This window comes from Panthera pardus, unplaced genomic scaffold (assembly GCF_024362965.1).
Source record: "Panthera pardus isolate Hobbes unplaced genomic scaffold, ASM2436296v1 HiC_scaffold_25, whole genome shotgun sequence".
Lineage (NCBI taxonomy): Eukaryota > Metazoa > Chordata > Mammalia > Carnivora > Felidae > Panthera > Panthera pardus.
Window position 1 is genome coordinate 72,258,505 of NW_026526821.1, and position 22,960 is coordinate 72,281,464.

Consider the following 22,960-nt stretch of genomic DNA (forward strand, 5'->3'; position numbering starts at 1 on the left):
TTTCTCTCTGCCCCTCGCCCACTTGCACTCTTTCTCTCAAAAATAAATAAACATTAAAAAAAATTAAAAAATCAAAGCAAAACAAAAATACATCCCAGAAAATCTGTCCAAGTCAGATGGTAGAGCTTCAATTCATTCTTTTCAACGGCCACTTAATAATTGACAGTGTTAGTGCACCATTTTTTATTACCTTATTTCTGAAAATTCATTTTGTTTCTCTCTCTCTCTTTTTTTTTTTTTCCATTAAGAGCAATGCTATAATAAACATTTTATTGGTGATTTTATTTTTGGGAGATAGAATCCCAGAAGTGCAGTTTGTTGGTTGATGTATCTGTGTACTATTAATTTAAAAATATTTGTCAGACTGCTTTTCAAAACAGCTGTAAACAATTTACATTTTTTTCTCTTCGTCCTGTGGGCAATTGGTATTATTGCTGTCTAATTTTTCTTTGATCTGATTGGGTGTAGAGTGATATGGTATTTTTTCACTGTAATTTGCATTTCTCTAATTACTGGTTATTTTGAGCATCTTCATGCTTGTGGCTATGTGGGTTTGTTCTCATGAACTAACTCCCTTTCACATCCTTTACCCATTTGTCTGTGGGGCTGCTTGCCTCTTGCCAATGTTTAAGAGCTTTTTGTATATTGGTAATGATTACTAACTCATTATCTGTGATCTCTTTTGCAAGTATTTTCCCAATTCTATCCTTTGCCTATTCATTAGTTTTGTTTATTTATGATAGTTTTTTTTTTTTTTTTGCGATGTGAATTGTTTTTAATTTTTATAAACTCACATATAGTTATCTTTTCTTTCTGGTTAAGAAACAGATCATAAATGTTGTTCCCTAGGTTTCCTTCTACCTTTTTGATGCTTTATTTATTATGTTAAGCATTTATTCCATCTGGAATTTGTTTTTTATTTAGAATATGAGACTGGGGACTATTTTCTACCATGATGTAACAGCCAGTTGTGCCAGCACTATTTTTAAATAATCGCTCTTTCCCCATCAAATTGAAATACATTTTTATCATGTATTAAAATCACATGTAAACTGGATTCTGTTTCTGGATTCTGGGTTTTGTTCTCTTTCCTTAATAGATCTGTTTACCTATTCCTAGACTAATACTCCATATTGATTTAATTATGCTGGCTTTATAGGTTATTTCCCTTCACTATTTTTTTTATTCATTTATTTGCTTTCTTGGGCATTTATTTTCTCTCTAAACTTTAAGATACTTTTATCCATTTAATTGAAACTATATTTGTTTTTTTTTTAAACTTCCCTGATTGTCTTACAAATATGCTTTTTAAAATAAACTTTAGGGGTGCCTGGCTGACTCAGTCAGTGGAGCATGCAACTCTTGATCTCAGGGATGTGAGAACCCCACATTGGGTGTAGAGATTACTTAAAAATAAAATCTTAAAAAAGCCCCAACTTTATCTTTTACAAGTTTTAGATTTACAGAAAAATTGTGAAGATACTACCAAGAGTTTCCATGTACTTCTCACCCACTTTCCCCCATTAAAATTTTATATTAGTACGATAGTTATGTTACAATTAATGAACCAGTAGTGATGTATTAGTATTAACTAAAGTTCATAGTTTATTCAGATTTTTTTAGCTTTTACCTAATGTTCCTTTTCTCTTTAGGAGTCCATATTTTATTAATTCCACACTTTTATGACATTAAGAGAACTGTTATTAAATTTTCCCATCTAAGAATATGGATGTCTTTTCATTTTCTCAGATTTTTAAATTTATCCTTTGGTATGGTTTTATGGCTATCATCATTAAGATTTTGTGATTTCCTTGCTGACTTTATTCCTAAGTCTTTGTGTTAGTTTGGGCTACTGTAGCAAAGTCCTGTAGACTTGGTGGTTTATAAGCAACAGAACTTTATTTCTCACAGTTCTGAAGGCTGGAAGTCTGAGATTAGAGTGCCAGCATTGTCAAATTCTGGTGAGAGCCCTGGCTGGGTTGTAGATTACCAACTTCTCATTCTGTCCTCATACGGCAGAAAGAGATCCCGTCAGCTTTCTGGTCTCTTGTTATAAGGGCACCAATCCCATTCATGAGGTGTCTGCCCTCATCCTCATGATCTAACTATCTCCCCAAAGCCTCACCTCCAAATACCATCACATTGGGGATTAGGCATCAACATGTGAATTTGGGTGGGTGGGGGGGACACATTCATTTCATAACAATATTTTATTGCCTTTTTCATGACTGTGTATGGAATATTTTTCCCATTTCTGTTTCCCATGCTATAATAGGGAAAGCCTAAGGACTTTTGTATATTTATCTTACATCAGAGTTACCTTATCAAATATTCTCATTAATTCTACTAAGTTTTTTGGGGGGGAGGGTTAAACTATAGTTATTGGGTTTTTTAAGTACACAAGTCTGTAATTAGCAAAAAATAATGTGGTTTTTTTTTTTTCATTTCATTTGCCAGACCCATCAAGACAATGTTGAATAATAGCAATAGTGGGCATCCCTGTCTGATTGTATTTGAAATGGTTTTGTTTCACCAAGTAGAATAGTTTGCTGTTGATTTTCATTAAATGTACTTTATCACATTGAATTTCACTTTGCATTCCTTGAATTAAACTCTGATTGGTCACAGAGTGTTATTCTTTTGAATCATAGCTGAATATTACTTGTTAATATTTTATTTAGAATTTTTGCATCTATATTTATAAGAGGGATTATGGTTTCTTTTAAAAAATTTTCTTTACTATATTATGTTTTAGTGTTAAAATTTTGTTGGCTTCATAAAATGTATTAGGAAATTTTCCATTTTTTCCTTCATTCTGGAATAACTTGAATAATATTGGAATTTCTGTTATTAAGTTAGCTGAAACAAGTTATGAAATCACTTGATCCTTGTACCTTCTCAATGGTGGGCTACCAATTGTTTTTGTTTTTGGTTGTTTTTCTTTATGTTATTGTTATTATTATTTTTTTTAATTTTAGAGATAGCATGCACCATTAGGGTAGAGGGGCAGAGGGAGAGGGAGAGAGAGAGATAATCCCAAGCAAACTCCACACTCAATGTGGAGCCTGACTTAGGGCTCTATACCATGATCCTAGGATAGTGACCTGAGCCGAAATCGAGTCAGTTGCTCAAGAGACTGAGCCACCCAGGCGTCCCCCAATCTAGCGTATTGTAATTAGTTGTTTGAATTTTCCACTTTTCCTAGATTCATTTATGTCTTCCTAAGAAATTATCCAGGTTTTCTAGGTTTTCAAATTGCTTGTCATGGATTTTATATTTTAAAAATCTCTTTTGTATTTGCGGTTATATGTTCTTTGAAATTTTCCTAATCTTATATAATTTGATTCTCTTCTTTTTCCTTAATTGGGTTTAGAAAGGATTTATGTGTTGATATATTAAAAAAAACATTTTGCGGGCGTCTGGGTGGCTCAGTCGGCTAAGAGTCGGACTCCGGCTCAGATAATGATCTCGCAGTTTGTGGGTTAGAGCCCCGCATAGGGCTCTGTGCTGCTTCGGATAATGTGTCTCCCTCTCCCCCTCCCCTGCTCGTGCTCTGTCTCTCTCTCAAAAATAAATACACATTTAAAAAAATTAAAACAACATTTTGGATTTATTAATCATTTCTCCTTTTTTTTTTTTTTTTTTTTTGGTTCTCCAGTCATTAATTTCAACTTTCATCTTTACTAATTCCCTCTTTATTTCTTTGTTGATCTTTCTTTAAGTCTTCATCATGAATTGTAGTTCCCTTTAGGTTTAGTCTTTTTTTTTTCTTTTTTAATAAGATATTTTTTGAAAAGTTTATTTATTTTAAGAGAGAGAGAGTGTGAGTGGGGAAGGGGCAGAGAGAATGGGAGAGAGAATCTCAAGCAGGCTTCATGCTGTCAGGCTGGAGCCTGAAGTGGGGTTTAAACTCACAAAACTGGGAGATCATGACCTGAGCTGAAATCAAGAGTTAGATGCTTAACCAAATGAGCCACCCAGGTGCCCCTAATTTTAGTCTTTTTAAGTCAGTGATGAAGATGATTAAGCATTTGTCCTTAAATACAGCTTTTGTTTGTTACATAGGTTGGGTAAAAAGTGTTCTTTTCATTGCTTTCTGGATAGTCTATAAGTTCATTTTTGGTTCCTCTTCAAATAATAACAAATGACATTCTGGGTATGTGTTTTTTTAAAATATCCGGTGTCCTTCTCTATCTTTAATAATGTTTTTTGCCTTAAAGTTACTTTATCTGGTATTAACAGAGATATGTACACTTTATTTATATATATGTTTGCATAGAGTATCTTTTCATTATTTTAATTTCAATGTTTCTTTCTCATTGTGTGCTTTTGTTTGTTTTTATTGAAGTAGTTGATGGACAATGTTATATTAGTTTCAAGTGTATTTCAATATATTTTATATGTGTATCTCATGTTTTTAAATTAGTATATTTATCCATTTAAGTTTAATGGAATCATTCATGTTTAGAATTAAATGTGTATCTCACTGTATTTTCCCCCTTGTCTTATTAGTTCTGTTTTCCTTTTCTTCTTTCTAGCCTTTATTTAAATTGATTATTTTTTATTATTCCACTTTTTTTGTCTGTTAGAAGTTGTATATTCTTTTGTTTCTTTTACTAGTTCCTAGAGATACAACATACAACCATAACTGCTCAAAATTTGATATTAATTTATCTCTTTACTCTTTTCCTAATGCAACATCTCTAGCATTTAACTTGCTATTTATTTAAGTTCATTTAACTCACTATTTATTTAGATGCTAATTTTTTTAATGTTTATTTATTTTTGAGAGAGATAGAGAGGGAGAGACACAGTGAGAGCAGGGGAGGGCAGAGAGAGGAGGGAGTCACAGAATCCGGAGGCTCCACTCTTTGAGCTGTCAGCACAGAGCCCCATGTGGGGCTCCAACCCACCAGCCGTGAGATTATGACCTGAGCTGAAGTCAGACCATCAACCGACTGAGCCACCCAGGCGCCCCTAGATGCTAATTTTAATGACCTATTTTAAAACTCATAAGAAATTGTTTTTTAAAAGTCAGTATTTTGGGGGGTATTCTATATATTTGCCATTTGTTTTGTTATTTTTTTCCTTCCTAATTCTCCGAGCTTCTGTGTAGGAATATTTCCATTCTGCCAAAAAATGTTGTTTAGTATTTTCCTTTATTTGGGCAGCTGGTGATGTGTTACTTCAGTTTTGGTTTGTCTGTATGTGTTTTTATTTTACCTTCATTCTTGAAAAATATCTTTGTTTCATGTAGAACTCTGACATAGCAGTTATTTTTTCCAGTACCCTGTGGATAACATTACAATGTCTAACATGCATTGTTTTGTTGTGAAATTGGCTGTCAGTTTTACACCTTGCTTCTTGAAAATAATTTTGCTGCTTTTAAAATGGCAATGATAGTAAAATTGCCAGTTTACAGTTTGTGATAATAAATATAACATTAAGCCTGTCAGTTGGTTTAGGTGAATTTCTCCCGTAATACTTAGTTCTCTGGATATGTATGCAGTAGAGGCATGAAGTGGGGTTCATCCAGGGCTTGGTTGTTGCCAGCTATAAGGAGCAGAAGTGAGAGAGCAGGGTTTGAGGGCATTTACAAGAGTGTGAATAGAAGGATGAATCCCGAACCTAAGTTCAGACAAAATGAGAAATGAGCTGGGAGGAAATTGATGGGCAGTGAGAAACGGTTGTCTTATTTAATTGTGGGTGTAAGGAATTGTAACAGCTTGCAGGAGCCGTGTTTTGTTGCACAATTCAGTCCTGGAATCAGCAGAGTCAGTGCAGAAAGGAAGGGATGGAAGGGGGATGTGAGACATCTGTGATGTTTCCTGCCCCACTGTGAGTGAAGTTCTAGTGTAGATAGGCTCTTGCACTGACTTTTTTTTCTGTGTCCAGTGGTTCTTTAACCAGATTTCATCTGACTGTTGCTCAGTGGAACTTCCTTCAGCTGTCTGAAAAATTATTGAAATTCGGCACATTTTGGTACTGTCCTTTTTAAATTGCTTTTTATTACGGGATTTTCAAGCAGATCCATGGATAGAGAGAATGGGGCAATGAGCATCATGTGTCTGTTACCTGGTTTCAATAACAATTTATGGCATTCTTATTTCCCATATTCCTCCAACTTTTCTTTTACTTTTCTCATTGTTAGAGTATTAAAGCGAATTTCCTACATCATATCATGTACCTGTAAGTTAGGTTGAGCAATATGAAACTACCGATGTTTGACAAAATTTTGAGCCACAAAATAGCAGTTTCACATTGTTGAAAGAGTTTTCTCTAAGTCTTTCTCTAAGTCTCTAAGACTTTTACCATTTTTCTCTAACAGAAACTCTATATACCCATCAATATATTTTTCTAAACTCTACAGCAGATCTATCTCCAAATGTCAGAGTGAAAAGTCTGTTACACTTTCCCTGAGGCTTGTCTTCTCCCCAGTCTGGGTCTGTGCCTGCTGGACAGCTGTCATTCTCATGCTTCCCTTTGTCCCTTTCCTGTGTAGTGGGTTCCTGTTTTCTCAGTCATATTTTTATCTTCCTGGACTTATTCCTTTGTTTGTTGAAGCCTAAATCTCCACTAGCTTCACAAGGAAAGATACGAGAGAGACAAAAAGTTTGAACCCTTAACCGCCTTCATTTACACTCATACTTGATGGATTGTTCGAGTTTTAAAATCCCAAGCCCCCAAATCATCACCCACCCAGAATTTTGAAGGCATAGCTCCATGACTTCTTGTGAGACTGCCCAGAGATTTGATGTCTTTCTCATACCAGGGATTGGAAAATATATCTGTTTATTTTCCTCAGAAAATGTTTTAGATATTCAGTGTATCCCTCTTTTTCTGTGTTTCAGTCCTCTGCCAGAGCGCATGTTTTAATTTCATTTGAAATGCTGGGCTCTGGGAGGAGGAGAATTTCTGTGTCTTTGAAGATTTCTTTCCCGCTCTCTTTTTGGTTGTCCTCTTCTGAAACTTGCTTATGGACATGATTCTTTGATTTTTCTTTTTTCTTCTCTTCTCTTCTCTTCTCTTCTCTTCTCTTCTCTTCTCTTCTCTTTTCTTTCTTTTTCTGTGCTAGCTTCCAAACTTTACTATCTGGAAACTTTCTCAATTTTGTCTTCCAACTTTCCGATTAATTCTGTTGTGTCTGCTTCATAGAGTCTTGTCCTTGTTTTCTTCAGATTTCCCTGATGGTATTGTGTGTGTGTTTTTTCATTTTGTTTCCTTCTGCTTTTTGCACTGTTTCTCTTTCCTCTTCTTTTATTCATAAATATGAACAGACAGCCAAGAATAAACAGACTTAAAAAATTTTTTTTAATGTTTATTTATTTTTGAGAGGGAGACAGAATGCAAGCAGAGGAGGGGCAGAGGAGGGGCAGAATCTGAAGCAGGCTCCAGGCTCTGTCAGCACAGAGCCCAGTGCAGGGTTCGAACCCATGAACTGCGAGGTCATGACCTGAGCCGAAGTTGGACACGTAACCAACTGAGCCACCAAGCGCCCCAAGAATAAACAGACTTTTAAGGAAATTTTCCATAAATTCTGAGGGAGAGATGATGTTTTTGTTGGGAAACCTCCCAAATGTTAAATCTGTAGGTCCTGTCTTTCCTTCCTGGTGCCTCCAGATCCCAAGTCTTCTGTGGAGTCATGAGGTAAGCTGACTAGCTTCTCCTTGTTTTTGGTTCTGCAGGCACTTAGGCCGAAGCATCTTTGGTTTTTCTGTTTAGTTACTTATCCTCCATCCACTTTCCTTCTAATTTGTTGAAACCTCTTGCTCAGGTTATAGTTCCGTATCAGCTGGAACTATTTTCAGCTGCAAGTTAATAGAAAACCAGAACTTAGAAAGGATAAACCAAATGGGTTCATTTTTCTTGGTAACAAGAAGTCTGGAGGTAGATGGTTACTGGCCTTGGTTCAGTAGCTTGGTAGTATCAGGGTCAATGTTTCTGAGATTTGCTCAGCCTTTCCTTTGTGATCAGAAAAAGGGAAAGTGCAGCTGTACAGAATATCCATAATTAAGACATGAAGAAGGCAAGAAGGGATAATGGTTGTGTTGCTTTCCCCAAACTTGCCCAAGCTTACATCTGCGGGTATTTCACTGGCTTGTATAGGGTCATATAAATATTCCTTGCTACAAAGAAGACTGGGAAATTGGTTTGGCATATTGATTCCCTGAATAAAATTGGTGTTCTCTTGGCCAGAAAGAAGGGGAGGATAATGGGTAGTGGGTAGGCAATGAATGATGTCTGCTACATTTTTTGTATTTTGATTCTATTATTTTATTTTATTTTTAAAATGTTTTATTTATTTTTGAGAGAGAGAGAAACAGAACATCTGAAGCAGGCTCTGCACTGACAGCACAGAGCCTGATGCGGGGCTTGAACTCACGAACTGCGAGATCATGACCCACGCTGAAGTCAGATGCTTAACTGACTAAGCCACCAAGGTGACCCGATGCTATCATTTTAATGGGGTTTCATGTAAAAGGACATGAGCGTGCCATGTTTAATTGCACCGTGAAGCTTACGTGAGAAAATCCACAGAAAGCACTTAGCATAGAGCCTGGCCCAGAATAAAGAACAAATAAACGTTTGCTCTCATTAGGTGACCCATAGGACTCCATCTCTGCACATGGGGTTCTAGTGGCAGTTGGACTAGCCAGGTGGAAATGCCACTAGGCTCTTGGATATATGGGTCATGCCTGCAGAGAAACTGGGCTAGAGAAATAAATTTGGTGGTTGTCCCTCTGTGGATAGTGTTTGAAGTTATATACATGGATGGGATTACCAGGGAGAGCTTTCTTGATGATAGGTAAACAGGAAGCATGCAGCAAAGAATGTAAATCAAGCTTCACCAACATTATAAATTGGGATGCCATTACAAATAAAAATAGATGGTAGAGAGTGAATTCATTCCTCTAGCATGTACTGTGTGCAGTATTGGTTAAAGTACTGAATTATCAAAAAATTAAACCACGGTAAAGAGAAGTTACAGAAATAGGTGGCAAGGTCAGACTACATGTGGTATATTTATGGTTAAATAAATATTGCCTTATTTTCTTCTGGTTGTTAAAAAACTTTATTTATTTAAGAGTGCTATGACATAAGAAAATCAGAATTAAGTTGTCTTTTAAAAACATGAGTGTGCTTTCATCCGAAGTTATTGAAATGTGGAATTCAACAGGCAACATCATTTAGAGGTGGCTTGGCTACGATTGTAGCAGCTCTTTGGAAAGGTGCCAGGAGATCCCAGGACATGCTGCAGATGTGTGTATTTTCTTCCCCTTCTGTGTTTCATTTGGTCAGAAAGAATGACTGATGGCTTTCTTTTGCAAATTGCACTATGTGATTCCAATTGTGGTGGTAAGATTCGCCAACATTTTTTGATACATAGAAACCATTTGAGTCTATTGTTTTATTTTTATTTTAAAGTTTACTTATTTATTTTAAGAAAGAGCAATGAAAAGTCAGAGAGGGAGAGAGAGAATCCCAAGCAGGCTCTACACACTGTCAGCATAGAGCCCAACTCGGGGCTCCATCTCATAAACTGTGAGATCATGACCTGAGCTGAAATCAAGGCTCAGACGCTTAATGAACTGAGCTACCCAGTTGTCCCTAAGTCTATTGTTTCGTTTCATTAAAGCTACTTTTCCCATTGGTAACCATTTAAAATTAATGTATAGAGTTATAATTCTGAGCACAAATTTTTTTTTCCTAAGTTTATTTATTTATTTTGAGAGAGAACACATGAGTGGGAAAGGGACAGAGAGAGAATCCCAAGCAGGCTTCATGCTGTCAGTGCACAGCTGGGCATAAACTTTTGACTAAATCTGTACAAAATATATTTTTCTTAAAAACTAAATGGGAATTCTGGGGGAAAAAAGCCCTCAAAACACAAAAAACTAAAAACATTTGCATGTGGACACAGCCAAATTCTAAAATTAAAATTACATCTTGATTGCTATATATTTTTAAAACCATATGTCATGTATGTGTAGTTTGCACTTGAAAGCATCATTGATGGGCTGGAGAATGTACTCAAGAGAGTGATCAAATGGTTACGTGGTCTGGAAAACTATATCACAATTATAGGTAATGCTTGAAGACATTGAAGGTATTTAGACTGGAGAAAAGAATACTTGAGGAAATCATGATAGTTTACTTCAAGTATTTGAAGGGCTGATACATGGGAAAAGATAAGTCTTTTATGTTGTTCTAGAAAGTGATAATTTTGGTTATAGTAATGGGTGAATTTGTTTATTTCAATTCACTTTGACAAAGAATTTTCCTGTAAAGGTATCTAATGTATCTAATGGAATTTTATCAATAACTAGGAGTGGTCTGCATCAGGGATTGGCATACCATGGCTTTCAGGCCAGATCTGGCCTATTGCCTGTTTTGTAAATAAAGATTTATTGGATCACAGCCTATTCATTCATGTTTTGTCTTCTGTTGCTTCTGTGTTACATTGGCAGAGTTAGCAACTGTAACAGAGACTGGATGACCACAAAGCCTCAAATATTTACTCTCTGTCCCTTTATAGAAAGAGTACCAACTGATGGTGTAGATATCAGACAAGTCAAGGGTGTGGTAGAAGATCTAACTCATTGGATGGTAAGTCAGTGTAGGTGACCTCATAGGTCCTGTCCAACTGAGATTCTATGGTTCTATGCAGAGTTGACAATATACATGTATTTAAAATGTGTCCATATATTAAGAGTTAGAAGTAGAATAGAGACATGTTCATCAATATAGTCATGTTTATCTCTTCCACAGATATTTAGCATTTGTGTGAAATAGGAATTTTAACAACGTTCTGCTTTAACTATGAAATGCCATTGTTTTGAATTTCTAGTTGTTACAGCAGTGGATTGGAATGAAGCAATGGATTTTGTGAACAGGTAGTGTCAGATTAAAAGTTATTTAAAATTAAAAATTTTTTTTCACCTGTTATTTATTTTTGCGAGACAGAGAGACAGAGCGTGAGCAGGGGAGGAGCAGAGAGGGAGGGAGACACAGAAACCGAAACAGGCTCCAGGCTCTGAGTGTCAGCGCAGAGCCTGACGTGGGGCTCGAACCCACAGACTGTGAGATCATGACCTGAGCCGAAGTCGGACACTTAATGGACTGAGCCACCCAGGCGCCCCAAAGTTATTTAAAATAAAAAAAAAAAAAAAATAACTGTTCTCAGGCAGACCATTAGTGGAATGAATTTCTATGCAACCAGAATAACCAGTTTTTCCTTTTTCATCTGAGAATCTCAAGGCACTTAACTAATATTTTTTATGCCTTATCATCAAAGTTTTTTCTACAAATACATGGGATTATTAAGAAAGTTTCCTTGGTTCTGTGTGAGTATAGGTGTGGGTGTGTTTTCCATTGCATGTTCTATTGAAATACAGAAGACTTGGACATTTTCTAAGAGACAGAAATTCATTGAGGAGCTGTAATTTTGGGAAAAAAATTTTAGTGTGACCTGACTGATAGAAATCATTCCAGTGGAAAATTAAAAACATAACAAAATACCTACAGGGGAGCTGGAGTTCTCACATCAGGTTTTAGACCCCAAATACCAAGTCATTTATTTTCCTTTGGAATATAGCATCTGTATGAAAACTACTTAAATCCCTGGTTTTTGCTTTAAAGTTTACATTTTAGATATGTGAATTTAGTAAGATAATAATATTTAAGAAACATAATGCAGCAGTAATGAACTTTTAAAAAATTAATAGATTTTATTTTATTTTTTTAATTTTTTTTAACGTTTTATTTATTTTTGAGACAGGGAGAGACAGAGCATGAATGGGGGAGGGTCAGAGAGAGAGGGAGACACAGAATCTGAAACAGGCTCCAGGTTCTGAGCAGTAAGCACAGAGCCGGACGCGGGGCTCCAACTCACGGGCAGTGAGATCGTGACCTAAGCCGAAGTCGGACGCTTAACCGACTGAGCCACCCAGTCGCCCCGATAGATTTTATTTTTAAGAGAAGTTTTAGGTTTACAGAAAAATTGTGTCGGAAAGTAGAGTTCCCATATATCCCCTCACCTCTGCCCCCACCCCACCCCCATTTGCCTCTATATTATGAACATCTTACATTGGTGTAGCACATTTGTTACAATTGATGAGCCAATATTGATACACTATTATGAACTAAAGCCTATAGTTTACACTGGAGTTCATTCTTTGTGTTGTAGGTTTTGTGGGATTTGACAAATGTAGAATGACACATGTCCACCATTATAGTATCATACACAATACGTCTACTGCCCTAAAAATCCTGTGTTCCAACCTGTTTATTCCTCCCTCCCACTCTCCTAACCCCTGCCAATCAGTCATGTTTTCACTGTGTCCATAGTTTTTCCACAATGGCATATAGCTGGAATTACATAGTATTCAGCCTTTTCAGATGGGCTTCTTTCATTTGGAAATATGCTTTCAAGATTCCTCTGCATCTTTTCATGGCTTGAGAGTTCCTCCCTTTCTCCCTCCTTTTGGTGTGTGTGTGTGGGTGGGGGCGGGTGGGGGTGTGTGTGGTGGGTTGGAATTTATTTCAAAAAACAGATTTTAGATGATAATTGTATAGTTTAAATTTTAAAGTACAGAAATGTTGAGTTTTTAAAGCTTTTTTTTAAGACTTTGCTTTTTTAGAGCAGTTTTAGGTTTATGATAAAATTGAGAGGAAGGCATAAGAATTTCCTGTGTATGCCCTCCCCGACACATGCATAACTTCTCCCCTTATCAGTATCACTCACCAGAATGTTTGTTGTTTTTTTTTAAATCAAGGATGGACCTGTGTTGACACACTGTAATCACACAAGGTTCACCATTGACCTTAGGGTTCACTCTTGGTGTTATACATTTTATGGGTTTGGCTCATTTCTTTTTACTGATGAATTGTATTCCACTGTATGGATGTACCACAGTAAGTTTATCCATTCAGTTATTGAAAGACATCTTGGTTGCTTCCAAGTTTTGGCAGTCATGAGATTAATTACTTTTTAAAATATAAATAAAATAAAATAAAATAAATAAAATATACTTTTAAAGTATTTATTTTTACATATTTTAAAGTTAACTTAGATAAGAAAATGTGAGCATAAAATATTTTTTAAAAAGATATCTCAATTTTTCAACAGCTTGAAACCTATTTCAGTCTACCCACTACAAAATAAAACTGTTATTTTTTTTAATTTGCAGAAGGTTTACAAGTGTTCCAAAAATTCAAATGATATGGAATTATATGGGCTAAAAGATGTAGGCCTTGCCTGTCTTTCTAATATCATAGTCTTACACATTTTTTCTTATGTGTGTAGAAACATGTGTATATGTTAAAAATACATACGGTATAATCCTGTTATTGTAAAACCCACAACTATATATGCCCATATGGTTACATTTATCTCTTTATCATTAGCAAAGATGGGATCATGATCATGGTATACGTATTGTTCTGCAACTTTTAAACATTTCACAGTATTGTGTATTGTGGATATCTTTTTTTTTTTTAAACTGAAGTGTAGTTGACATACACTGTTACATTGGTTTCAGGTGTACATCATAGTGATTTGACAAGTCTATACTTATGCTGTGCTCACCACAAGTGTAGCTACCATCTGTCACCATACAACACTGTTACAATACCATGAATATCTTTTCATGGCAGCAAATGTTCTTTTTAAATCACTGCAGAGTATTCTACTGTATGGATCTATCCTAATTTAATCATTCATCTATTGCTGGGCATTCATATTGTTGCATTTTTTTGCTTTTTAAAAAATGTTTATTTATTTTTGAGAGACATACAGAGAGTGAGTGGGGGAGGGGCATAGAGAGAGAGGGAGACACAGAATCTGAAGCAGGCCCCAGGTTCTGAGCTGTCAGCACACAGCCCGACACGGGGCTCGAACTCACGAACCACAAGATCATGACCTGATGCTGAAGTCGGATGCTTAACTGACTGAGCCACCCAGGTGTCCCTGCAGTTTTTTGCTTTTATGAATCTTGTTTGCAGTGAGCATCCATATTTATGTGTGTATATCTTTTTCATTTATTCTACAATTATTTGTTTGGTACCTACTACATAGGTATACCAGGCAGTTCCAGGTGCTGGGATTCAGCCATGAGCCAGAGATGATGCTCAATTTCTTTTGCGGGGAGACCCGTGATAAAGAAACAATAGGTAAACTAGATGTTTTCAGATAGTAGTAAATGCTGTGAAAGGAGTAGTGGTGGTTTTCCTGCCTCAGATGGGATGGCCAGGGAAGAGGTTTCCATGGAGGTGACATCTGAACTGAGAACTGCATGGTGAAAAGGAGGCTGTCTGTGGATGGAGTCTGGGGGTGTGGTGGGGACAGGGACAAGCAGCTTGGCACCAGGCAGGGCAGTGGGAGCATCTGCCTGGTACAGGCAATAAGGGTACATATGTGTAGGGAACCTGAAAACGAGAAAACCAACTAAAATTGGTTTACTTTTTATTACTGCCCTATGCCAACAATTCTAACCAATAATATACTGCTCTCCGCTGCCCTCCCCACCACAACGCTGACATCGTGTGCTTATCCTATGTTGTATTTAAAAAAATTCTCTTAATATTTATTTTTGAGAGAGAGGAGAGAGACAAAGACAGCTCGAGCAGGGGAGAGGCAGAGAAAGAGAGGAAGACACAGAATCTGAAGCAGGCTCCAGGCTCTGAGCTGTCAGCACAGAGCCTAATGTGGGGCTTGAACCCTCGAACCGTGAGATCATGACTTGAGCCAAAGTTGGATGCTCAACTGAGCCACCCAGGCGCTCCCCTATACTGTATTTTCTTAAGTGTTAACTCCTAGACATGAGTCAAACAAAGGCTATGTACTTTTTATTTATTTTTATTTTTTTAACATTTATTCTTGGGGGTGGGGGAGGGAAGAGAAAGAGAGGGAGACACAGAATCTGAAGCAGGCTCCAGGCTCTGAGCTGTCAGCACAGAGCCCAAAGTGGGGCTCAAACTCACTAACCTTGAGATCAGGACCTGAGCCCAAGTCGGATCCTTAACCAACTAAGCTACCCAGGTGCCCCAAGCTACATGCCTTTTAAAATGTAGACTGGTGGTTCAATTTTAATGATAAAAACCATGAAGTATTTTTCAGATAAATACTGAATAAACTAAGGACTCATAGATGAGGAGGTTTTCTTCTATGTACTTTTGTAAGTACATAGTTGTATAGATTTAGGTAATTTAAGTGAATCAAGACAATTATAAAAATTAAGAAATAAATGGAAATGAAATAAAGTCATCTATAAACCCACTCTAAAAAATACAGATATGGTTTTGATTCATAATGGAACTGTTTCTCTCTGCTTCTGTTTCTCTTTTGCTGGGGTATTAAAGCCAAGATCCTAGTGATTTTAGAAAATCCTCAAAATCAGGAAATTATAGAGCTGTGAGACTTATTGAAGTTCACCTAATATTTTAACCCTATTAAGGTTCTATTGGAACAAGCATCTCAGTCAATCATGTGAAGAAGGAGTACCTGCATGGGTGGTGGGACTTAATTGCAGAAAGGGGCCTCAAAAAATAGTTATGAATCAGGCCCCTTATTGGATCAATGCTTTGGGGATAATTTTTAATAAAAATATTCTGTCATGATTTTTATTCAGCAGATATTACGTGTCTTCCCATGTCTCTCTGCTAGGTGCTGGGGGTACAAAGATGGTTAAAGGTTTTGTGACAAGTCCAGTTTAACTGGGGAAGAAGATGGGTGGGCCCTAGGAATGGAGCGCTGGGGTGGGGGAGTGGAGGTGGGGAAACAAGGGGAGGGTGGGGTGGCGCCAGGCGCATGTGCGCCCCCTCCTGCCTTGTCTGTCTTCCTGCATCTTCTGCCGCTCACTGTCCTCTCGCTGGCTTTAGTCCCTCCACCACACCATACTCTTCCTCCGTTAGGACTTGTACAGAAGCCGCTCCCTCTGCCTGGCACGGATGCGTATTTTTATCTCCAAGTCTTTCTGATTTTTCTCCCACTCACTCTGTGAAACCCTCTCACTCCACGCTCTGTTTCTTCATGGCACTTATTAGAGCTGTTAGGAACAATTACTTGCTTAGTATCATCCCCCACCTCCACCTGGAGAGAATGCTTTCAGTTGTAAGTGACTGGTAACCTGATCAACAGGTGGCTCAGAGGAGCAGGGGTTGGTTCTTCGCAGATATAAAGGAGGCTGGAGGGCGGGGTGGGGGATATCATAGTCAGGTGCCTCATTCCTTATCGCTGTCAGGGTTCTGGTCTGAAGGCTTCTCTTGCTCTTTTCCTCACGGGTGTAAAGTGACCGCCCCAGCTTCCATCATCACCCACGTTGAAGGCTGAAGGAAGGGATGGCTCTGGGTCTATTCTTTTTTGTCTTGGAAGCAAACTTTCCCAGAAGCCTGTGGTACACTTGCGTGTTTGTGCTATTGGCCATCTCTAGCTGTATCAACTTTTTCAGCAACTGGTACGGAAAGGTAAATGTTTTGTGTTCTTTTATGAGAAGCTTAGCCAGGTGCAGCCATAAGAGAAGACAGAGGAGCTTAGGGAAAACACAAGTTTACTGTATTTACAGATCCTAGAGACAGAAGGTATGGCCTGCTACCCGGGGTCACAGGGAAAACACCAGCAGGAGGGAGTAAGGGGAAGGTTAAGCCAGAGCCTGCTATTAGGGTTTCAGAGGGAAAGGCAAGACAGGGCATGGTGAACAGTTCAGGATTGGCTAGTTTGAATAATTCCAGAAGGCTTTGAGTTTTAGCTGGCCCTGGGGTGTTTAGGGAAACCAATATTGCCTCCTGGGGTGCCTGGGTAGGATAGAGGAGGTGTAGGGGTCTGGATTGGTAAATTTGCATATTAAAGGTGTACTCAAGGCTGACCACACCTACCTCTTGAGAATTGGCTAATCCCCAGGAGCAGCAGTCTCCCCCAACCCCCAGCTAGAAGGTGTTTTAAGATGACAAAACATGATATATAGAAAGTAAAAAATATGATATAGTGAGGGAGAAGGGATAATTGGGACGTGTTGTCCTAATTAAATTCCTCAAGACTCCTTATGGGAAACGATTGTCCTATTCTCCCTTGAACTCCCAATGCCTAGCAGAGTACCTGGCATACAGAATGAAGGTTGGGTGACACCTATGTCAGGAAAAGAAGGTTGAGTAAGGACATTGCAAGAGAAAGGAGTGTTTGGTACAAAGGCACTGAGCTGAAATAGCCTCCTTTGTGCATTTGGGGACAAGTGACTGGAGCATAGGCAGATGACAGGGACTATTAGAAATTGAGGCTAGAAAGGTAGTTTGGAAGGTGCTTGCATGGCTCAGTCAGGCGTTCAACTCTTGGTTTCGGCTCAGGTCATGATCTCGCGGTTCATGAGTTCGAGCCCTGTGTCAGGCTCTGTACTGATGGACCTGCTTGGGATTCACACCCTCCGCCCCGCTCAAGAGTGCTCTCTCCCTCTCTCCATAAATAAAGGAAGAAAAAAGAAAGGAAGGTAGTTCAGGGTCAAACTACGAAAAGCCTTTAGTGTCAGGTTAATTTGTCCGGTCTATATTAGCGCTGGGGAACCACTGAAGAGTCTCAGGTGAGGGACTGGCAGGATTTGTAGATTAGGATATTAAGTGAGTTTGGTAGCCTGGTGTAGGAACTGGTGGAAGAGTGACTAGAGTCAGGGAGGCTAATTAACAATATACTGTGGTTCGTTAGGGTAGAGTAAAAATAACTTGGAATTTGGAGAATGTCATTTTGAAGTCATCATCTAGAACATGACCCTGGACCTGTAGCATGATGTGGCAACTTGTTAGAAATGGAAATTCTTGGGCCCCTACTGAATCAGAATCCCTGGGGTGGGTTCAGCAGTCCGTGTTTTAACGAGCTCTTCAGGTGACTCAAAGCACCTGAAGCTTGAGAACCACTACCTAGCTAGGTAGATACTTGAGGTGAAGAGCTTGACCATCTGGTCTGATGCAGCCACAGCTGCATGTTAGAATCACCTGGGCAGCTTTTTGTTTTGTTTTGTTTTTAAGTCAATGAGGTTGGGCCCCACGTCAGAGCAACTCACTAAATCAAAATCTCTGGGGCTGGGAACCAGGCATCAATTTATCTCTGTTGGTCCCAAAGGGTTCCCATGTGCAGCCAGGGCTGAGAACCACCGATTTTGCGTAACCCCTATTGATGAAAAAACTTAGGGCTGGAAGTCATCTTGCTCAAGGTCATACAGCAAGTTCAGGTAAGAGACATTTTTTATTTTTTATTTTTTAACATTTATTTATTTTTGAGAGAGAACAGGAGCAGGGGAGGGTCAGAGAAAGAAGCAGACACAGAATCTGAAACAGGCTCCAGGCTCTGAGCTGTCAGCACAGAGCCCAATGTGAGGCTTGAACTTGGGAACCAGGAAAGCATGACCTGAGCCGAAGTCGGACGCTTAACCGACTGAGCCACCCAGGTGTCCCAAGAGGCATTTTTTAAAGCTGTCTTCTCTGTGCTGTGATGAACACTATTCCCACTTTTTAATAACTTGCTTTAAGAGAATGGTTTTTAAATTATAAAATAGTAGAGGGGAAAAATAGGTTACAGACAGGATTAGAAAAATTTATTTTCTCCTTTCAATTAACATTATTTCACACTTGAGAAAGTTACCCTTTTTATAAAGATTTTGTGAAAATATTTTTTCAACATCAATGGAAAGTAGTGTGTATGTATATATATATATATATATATATATATATATATATATATATATGTAAGATATGGGTAAATAGTGCTTCATCATTTGAGGATCTAAGTAATGAGAACCTGTCTTCAGACTCTAGGTGGAGCTCTTTGGTTTATATGAATCTTGTTCTATTTACAATTTTGACAGTCTTTTTAAAAAAAAATATTTGGATTTTTTTAAGACATTTAAAAATGTGTACATATTCTCAACACTTCTCAATTTTCTTTTTCTACTTGTTTTAGAGCCATGTTGATAAAAACTCATAAGTCCTTTTACTTCCTTGCTTGACCTAAAAATACAAATCCAGGCCTCAAAGAGTCATTTTCAAATTCATCTTAAATCTGTATTGTTGTCACTTAATGTCTAATGAAGGGGATGTTTCCCATGGTTTTTGTTTCTTACAAGTCTCAATGTTGAAATAGAATTTATATAAGATGGGGTTCCTTTTGCTGCTAGACTTTGTGGAGAGCACAGGTGTTGATATAGTAATTTCTTCAGCCTATTTTTACCTGATTGTGTACAAAGGAGTGTTAACTTCCTTTCTGTAACAAAAATGAAATATTTTGCTGTCCCTTCTTTGTCTTCCCTGTCTACTCGCTCACTATTCTCCCTTCTACTGGGAGTACACTCGAAGCAAAATTCCCAGAATAGGTGGCCTGTCATATTTGGACAGTGTAACCCTGTGGCTGTGGTTCCTGGACTGGCAGCATCACCAATGGCATAATCTGGAAATTTGTTGGAAATGCTTATTCTTGGATCCCACTCCAGACCTACTGAACCAGAAACCCTGGGGGTAGAGTGTCCAGGAATCTGTGTTGAGCCACTGGTAAAGACTATTTTGAAAGGATGAAAATCCCATACTCATTGACGTCTGCGTCCAAAAAGTCCTGTGCAATCAGCTATGCTCGTTTAGAGGTTCTCCACTGCTTTTTATTTTTTTAAACATTTATTTATTTTTGAGACAGAACATGAACGGGGGAGTGTCAGAGAGAGGGAGACACAGAATCTGAAACAGGCTCCAGGCTCTGAGCTGTCAGCACAGAGCCTGACATGGGGCTCAAACTCACGGACCACGAGATCATGACCTGAGCCGAAGCCGGACGCTTAACCGACCGAGCCACCCAGGCGACCCACTCCACTGCTTTTTAAATCACCTAGGGATTTTGTTAAAAGATAGAATTCTCATTGAGTAAGTTTGAGGTGGAGCCTATTACTCTGCATATCTAACAAGCTCCCAGCTGATGTGCATTTTTCTTGTCTGTGGATTACATTTTGAGTAAGGAAGATAATGACTAGGGTATTGACTAAAGCCCACAGAGTCATCTATGATTGATCAGGATATACTTCTGATTCAGTACACCTAAAGTCTATGGTTTCCCCTTATCAATCACTGTGAAGAGGCAATTTCTAGAATATAATGATCTCTGGTCTAGTTTAAAGTGACTCATCCTTATTACATGTTACAAGAGGATATTGTTACCCAGAATCCGTCTCTGAGACCCTCTTTTCTAAACAATAGGCACACTTGAAGATTACATTTTTTTTAATTGAGGAAACTACTTCGTTCATGGCATGATGAGGCTAGAGAGAAATTTCTGAAGTTCACTCTTTTCAGACAAAATAAATTGAGCCTAAGAGAAGTGGTTCACACATAATTGGAATCAGTCATTGAGTGCTCTTATATATTGAGCACCTGCCATGTGAAGCTTTGCACTTGGCACTTTAGGAAATTAGGAAAAAAGATAAACTCCTTGATCTTGAGCAGATTACCATCTACCTGAGGAAATAAAACTTATGCCTGTGAAAGTTAATTACCAATATAGGGAATATTCTGTCAAATGGCAAAGAAGTGTGGTAGCCACTCAGAAGACCAAAGGATAGCTATTGGCAGAGGAGGTGGAAACTATGGAGTCTGGGCTCTGGGGGTGGGTAGAGTTTGGATATTAAGAGGATGAATGAAAGGAGGGAGCTCCACAAAAGACAAGGTGGCATGGGCCAAACTACAGTGTCCAGGAATGAACCTTAGGTACGCATGACAACAGGGGAATAGTTCAGACCGCACAGTGCCCCTAATGCGTTGTTTTGAGTATGGAATACTTGGGTAAGTTCTAAATAACAAGCCAATTTGGGGGCACCTCCGTGGCGTCGGGTAAGTGTCTGACTTTGGAGGTCATGATCTCGCGGTTTGTGGGTTAGAGACCTACATGAGGATCTGTGCTGACAGCTCGGAACCTGCAGCCTGCTTCGGATTCTATGTCTCCCTCTCTCTCTGCGCTTTCTCTGCTTGTTCTCTGTCTCTCTCTCTCTGTCTGTCTGTCTCTCTCTCTCTCTCTCTCTCTCTCTCAAAAATATTAAAAAAAATAAGCCATCTGTAAAAATTACCATATTCTATATGAAACAAACTGTCCTTTTCCTGGTCTCTGTGCCATTCCAGAGCCACAAGCCATCCTATTTCTGCACCCCTACTATTACTATAATTTATAATAAAGCGTTTTTATATTTTTGTGTACACCTCTCATAACTGTCCACTTTGCTCTTGGCTCCATCCGAACATGCCCCAGACAAAACCGCTGTCAAATCTGCTACATCAGAATGTCCACTAAAGGAAAAAAGCAACATGAATGGTGAATTAGGGACCGTAAAAAGTAATGGGATATTACCAAGGGAAGTGTTATTAATAAAACTTGACACATTTTACTAGGATAATATTTAGACAGATGTACAATCGATGATCTATCTGCAGTTATTTAAAAATATATGATAATCATTGAATTAAAGTAAGAAACTCCATTTAATAAAGAAGAACCGTGAAAATGAACATAAAACCTGTCAGGAAAATATAACATGGATGATAAGACACTAGTACCAGGGAGGATGATTATTATAGATAATACATTAGTTGTAGTCTGACTGTATCTGTAACTATTAGAAATAAAATCTTAAGTGTTGGAATTTTCTGGATAGGTAAGGATGTTAAAGGCAAAATTTGTATTGCACACATTCAATTAAATGGCATATAAAATGGGCAACCAAGGTGTAACATGGGTAAGATGAGCCAAAGCCTTTTTTTTTTTTTTTTTTTTTTTTTTTTGGCACTAGTTTCCATCCCTTTAAACCTGTTTGGATTTGTAAAGCTTGACTTTGCTGCCTCAAGAGCCAATTAGGAAATGTTGCAGAATTCTATTTACTTTAAACCATTTTAGATACTCTTCTTTCTAAAGTGCTAAAGTGTGTTAATTTATCCCTTATCACCATCCCCCCACCCCCACTTGGGAGTTATTTTGCAGATGTTAGCCTTGCCTGAATGGCTCTAGTCTATCATTTCAGCAATGACTCTTCCAGGGCCAGTGAATGTGTGTAGTGTCATTTGTGCCAATGCCAGATGGCCACTGTGTTCTTGAGTTCTTTAGTTCTTCTATGGTTTTCTTCTTGACTTTGGGTCTTCCTGGCTTGTTTTGTTTTTGTTTTAGTATGTATTTATTTTTGAAAGAGAGCAAGAGTGGGGAGGGGCAGGGAATGGAGAAGGAGAATTAGAAGCAGGTTCCATGCTGTCAGCCCAGAGCCCCATACGGGGCTCGAACTCAAAACCACGAGATCATGACCTGAGCCAAAGTCAAGAGTCAGACCCTTAACCTACTGAGCCACCCAGGCATCCCAGGTCTTCCTGGCTTTTATCACTTTCTGTAAATTTGGGGGCATGGCCATGAGAGCCTTTCCCTTCTCCCCCAGTCTGCCACTTCCATTTCTAATCTATGGGCATCGCTGACCTAAATACACATAAATATACTTTTATGTGACTCTTACATCAGAAAAATTAATAGTCTTCAACCTCTAGGAAGTTGACTTCAGACTAGCTATGATCTACCAGCTGTATCCATGCTACTCTAGACATTTTTGACAAATAGCTCACAGGAAAGGCCTCCAAAAATTAATAGTTTTTTTCCCCTAAAAAAAACTACTGCCTTGTGTTTTTATAAGTTAATTTTTTTAAAATAAAATAATAGCTGCCCTTGTTTTAAAAGTCAAAAAGTGCTAAAAATATCAAATAGCAGCTTCCTGTCTTCAAACCATCCCATCTTCTCAGCAACTGTTTTTATTGATTGTGGGCATTCCTTTGAATTTCTAAATAATAAAAACGGTTTGTCTTAAATCATTTTAGGCACTCTGTTGACTTTCTCTTAGGATACATGAAGAGGTAACTCTCCTACTCCTTCCACCCCCCCTTCCCTTCCCTCATGCCCTCAGTGTGGCTGCATCTGACT

The 22,960-nt window shown here is 38.3% G+C and overlaps 2 protein-coding genes across 4 annotated transcripts in view; one reads left to right on the forward strand and one right to left on the reverse strand.

Annotated features, from left to right (window-relative positions):
* The window catches only part of ACYP2 (acylphosphatase 2), a 279,196-nt gene that overhangs the window by 126,066 nt on the left and 130,170 nt on the right, over positions 1–22,960 (forward strand). The gene's annotated exons all lie outside the window — the stretch shown is intronic.
* TSPYL6 (TSPY like 6) overlaps positions 14,178–22,960 on the reverse strand; it is a 91,667-nt gene continuing 82,884 nt past the window's right edge. The window contains 2 exon segments of the mRNA XM_053890710.1: positions 14,178–14,427; positions 19,378–19,531. Coding sequence (XP_053746685.1) covers positions 14,178–14,427; positions 19,378–19,531 — 404 coding nt within the window.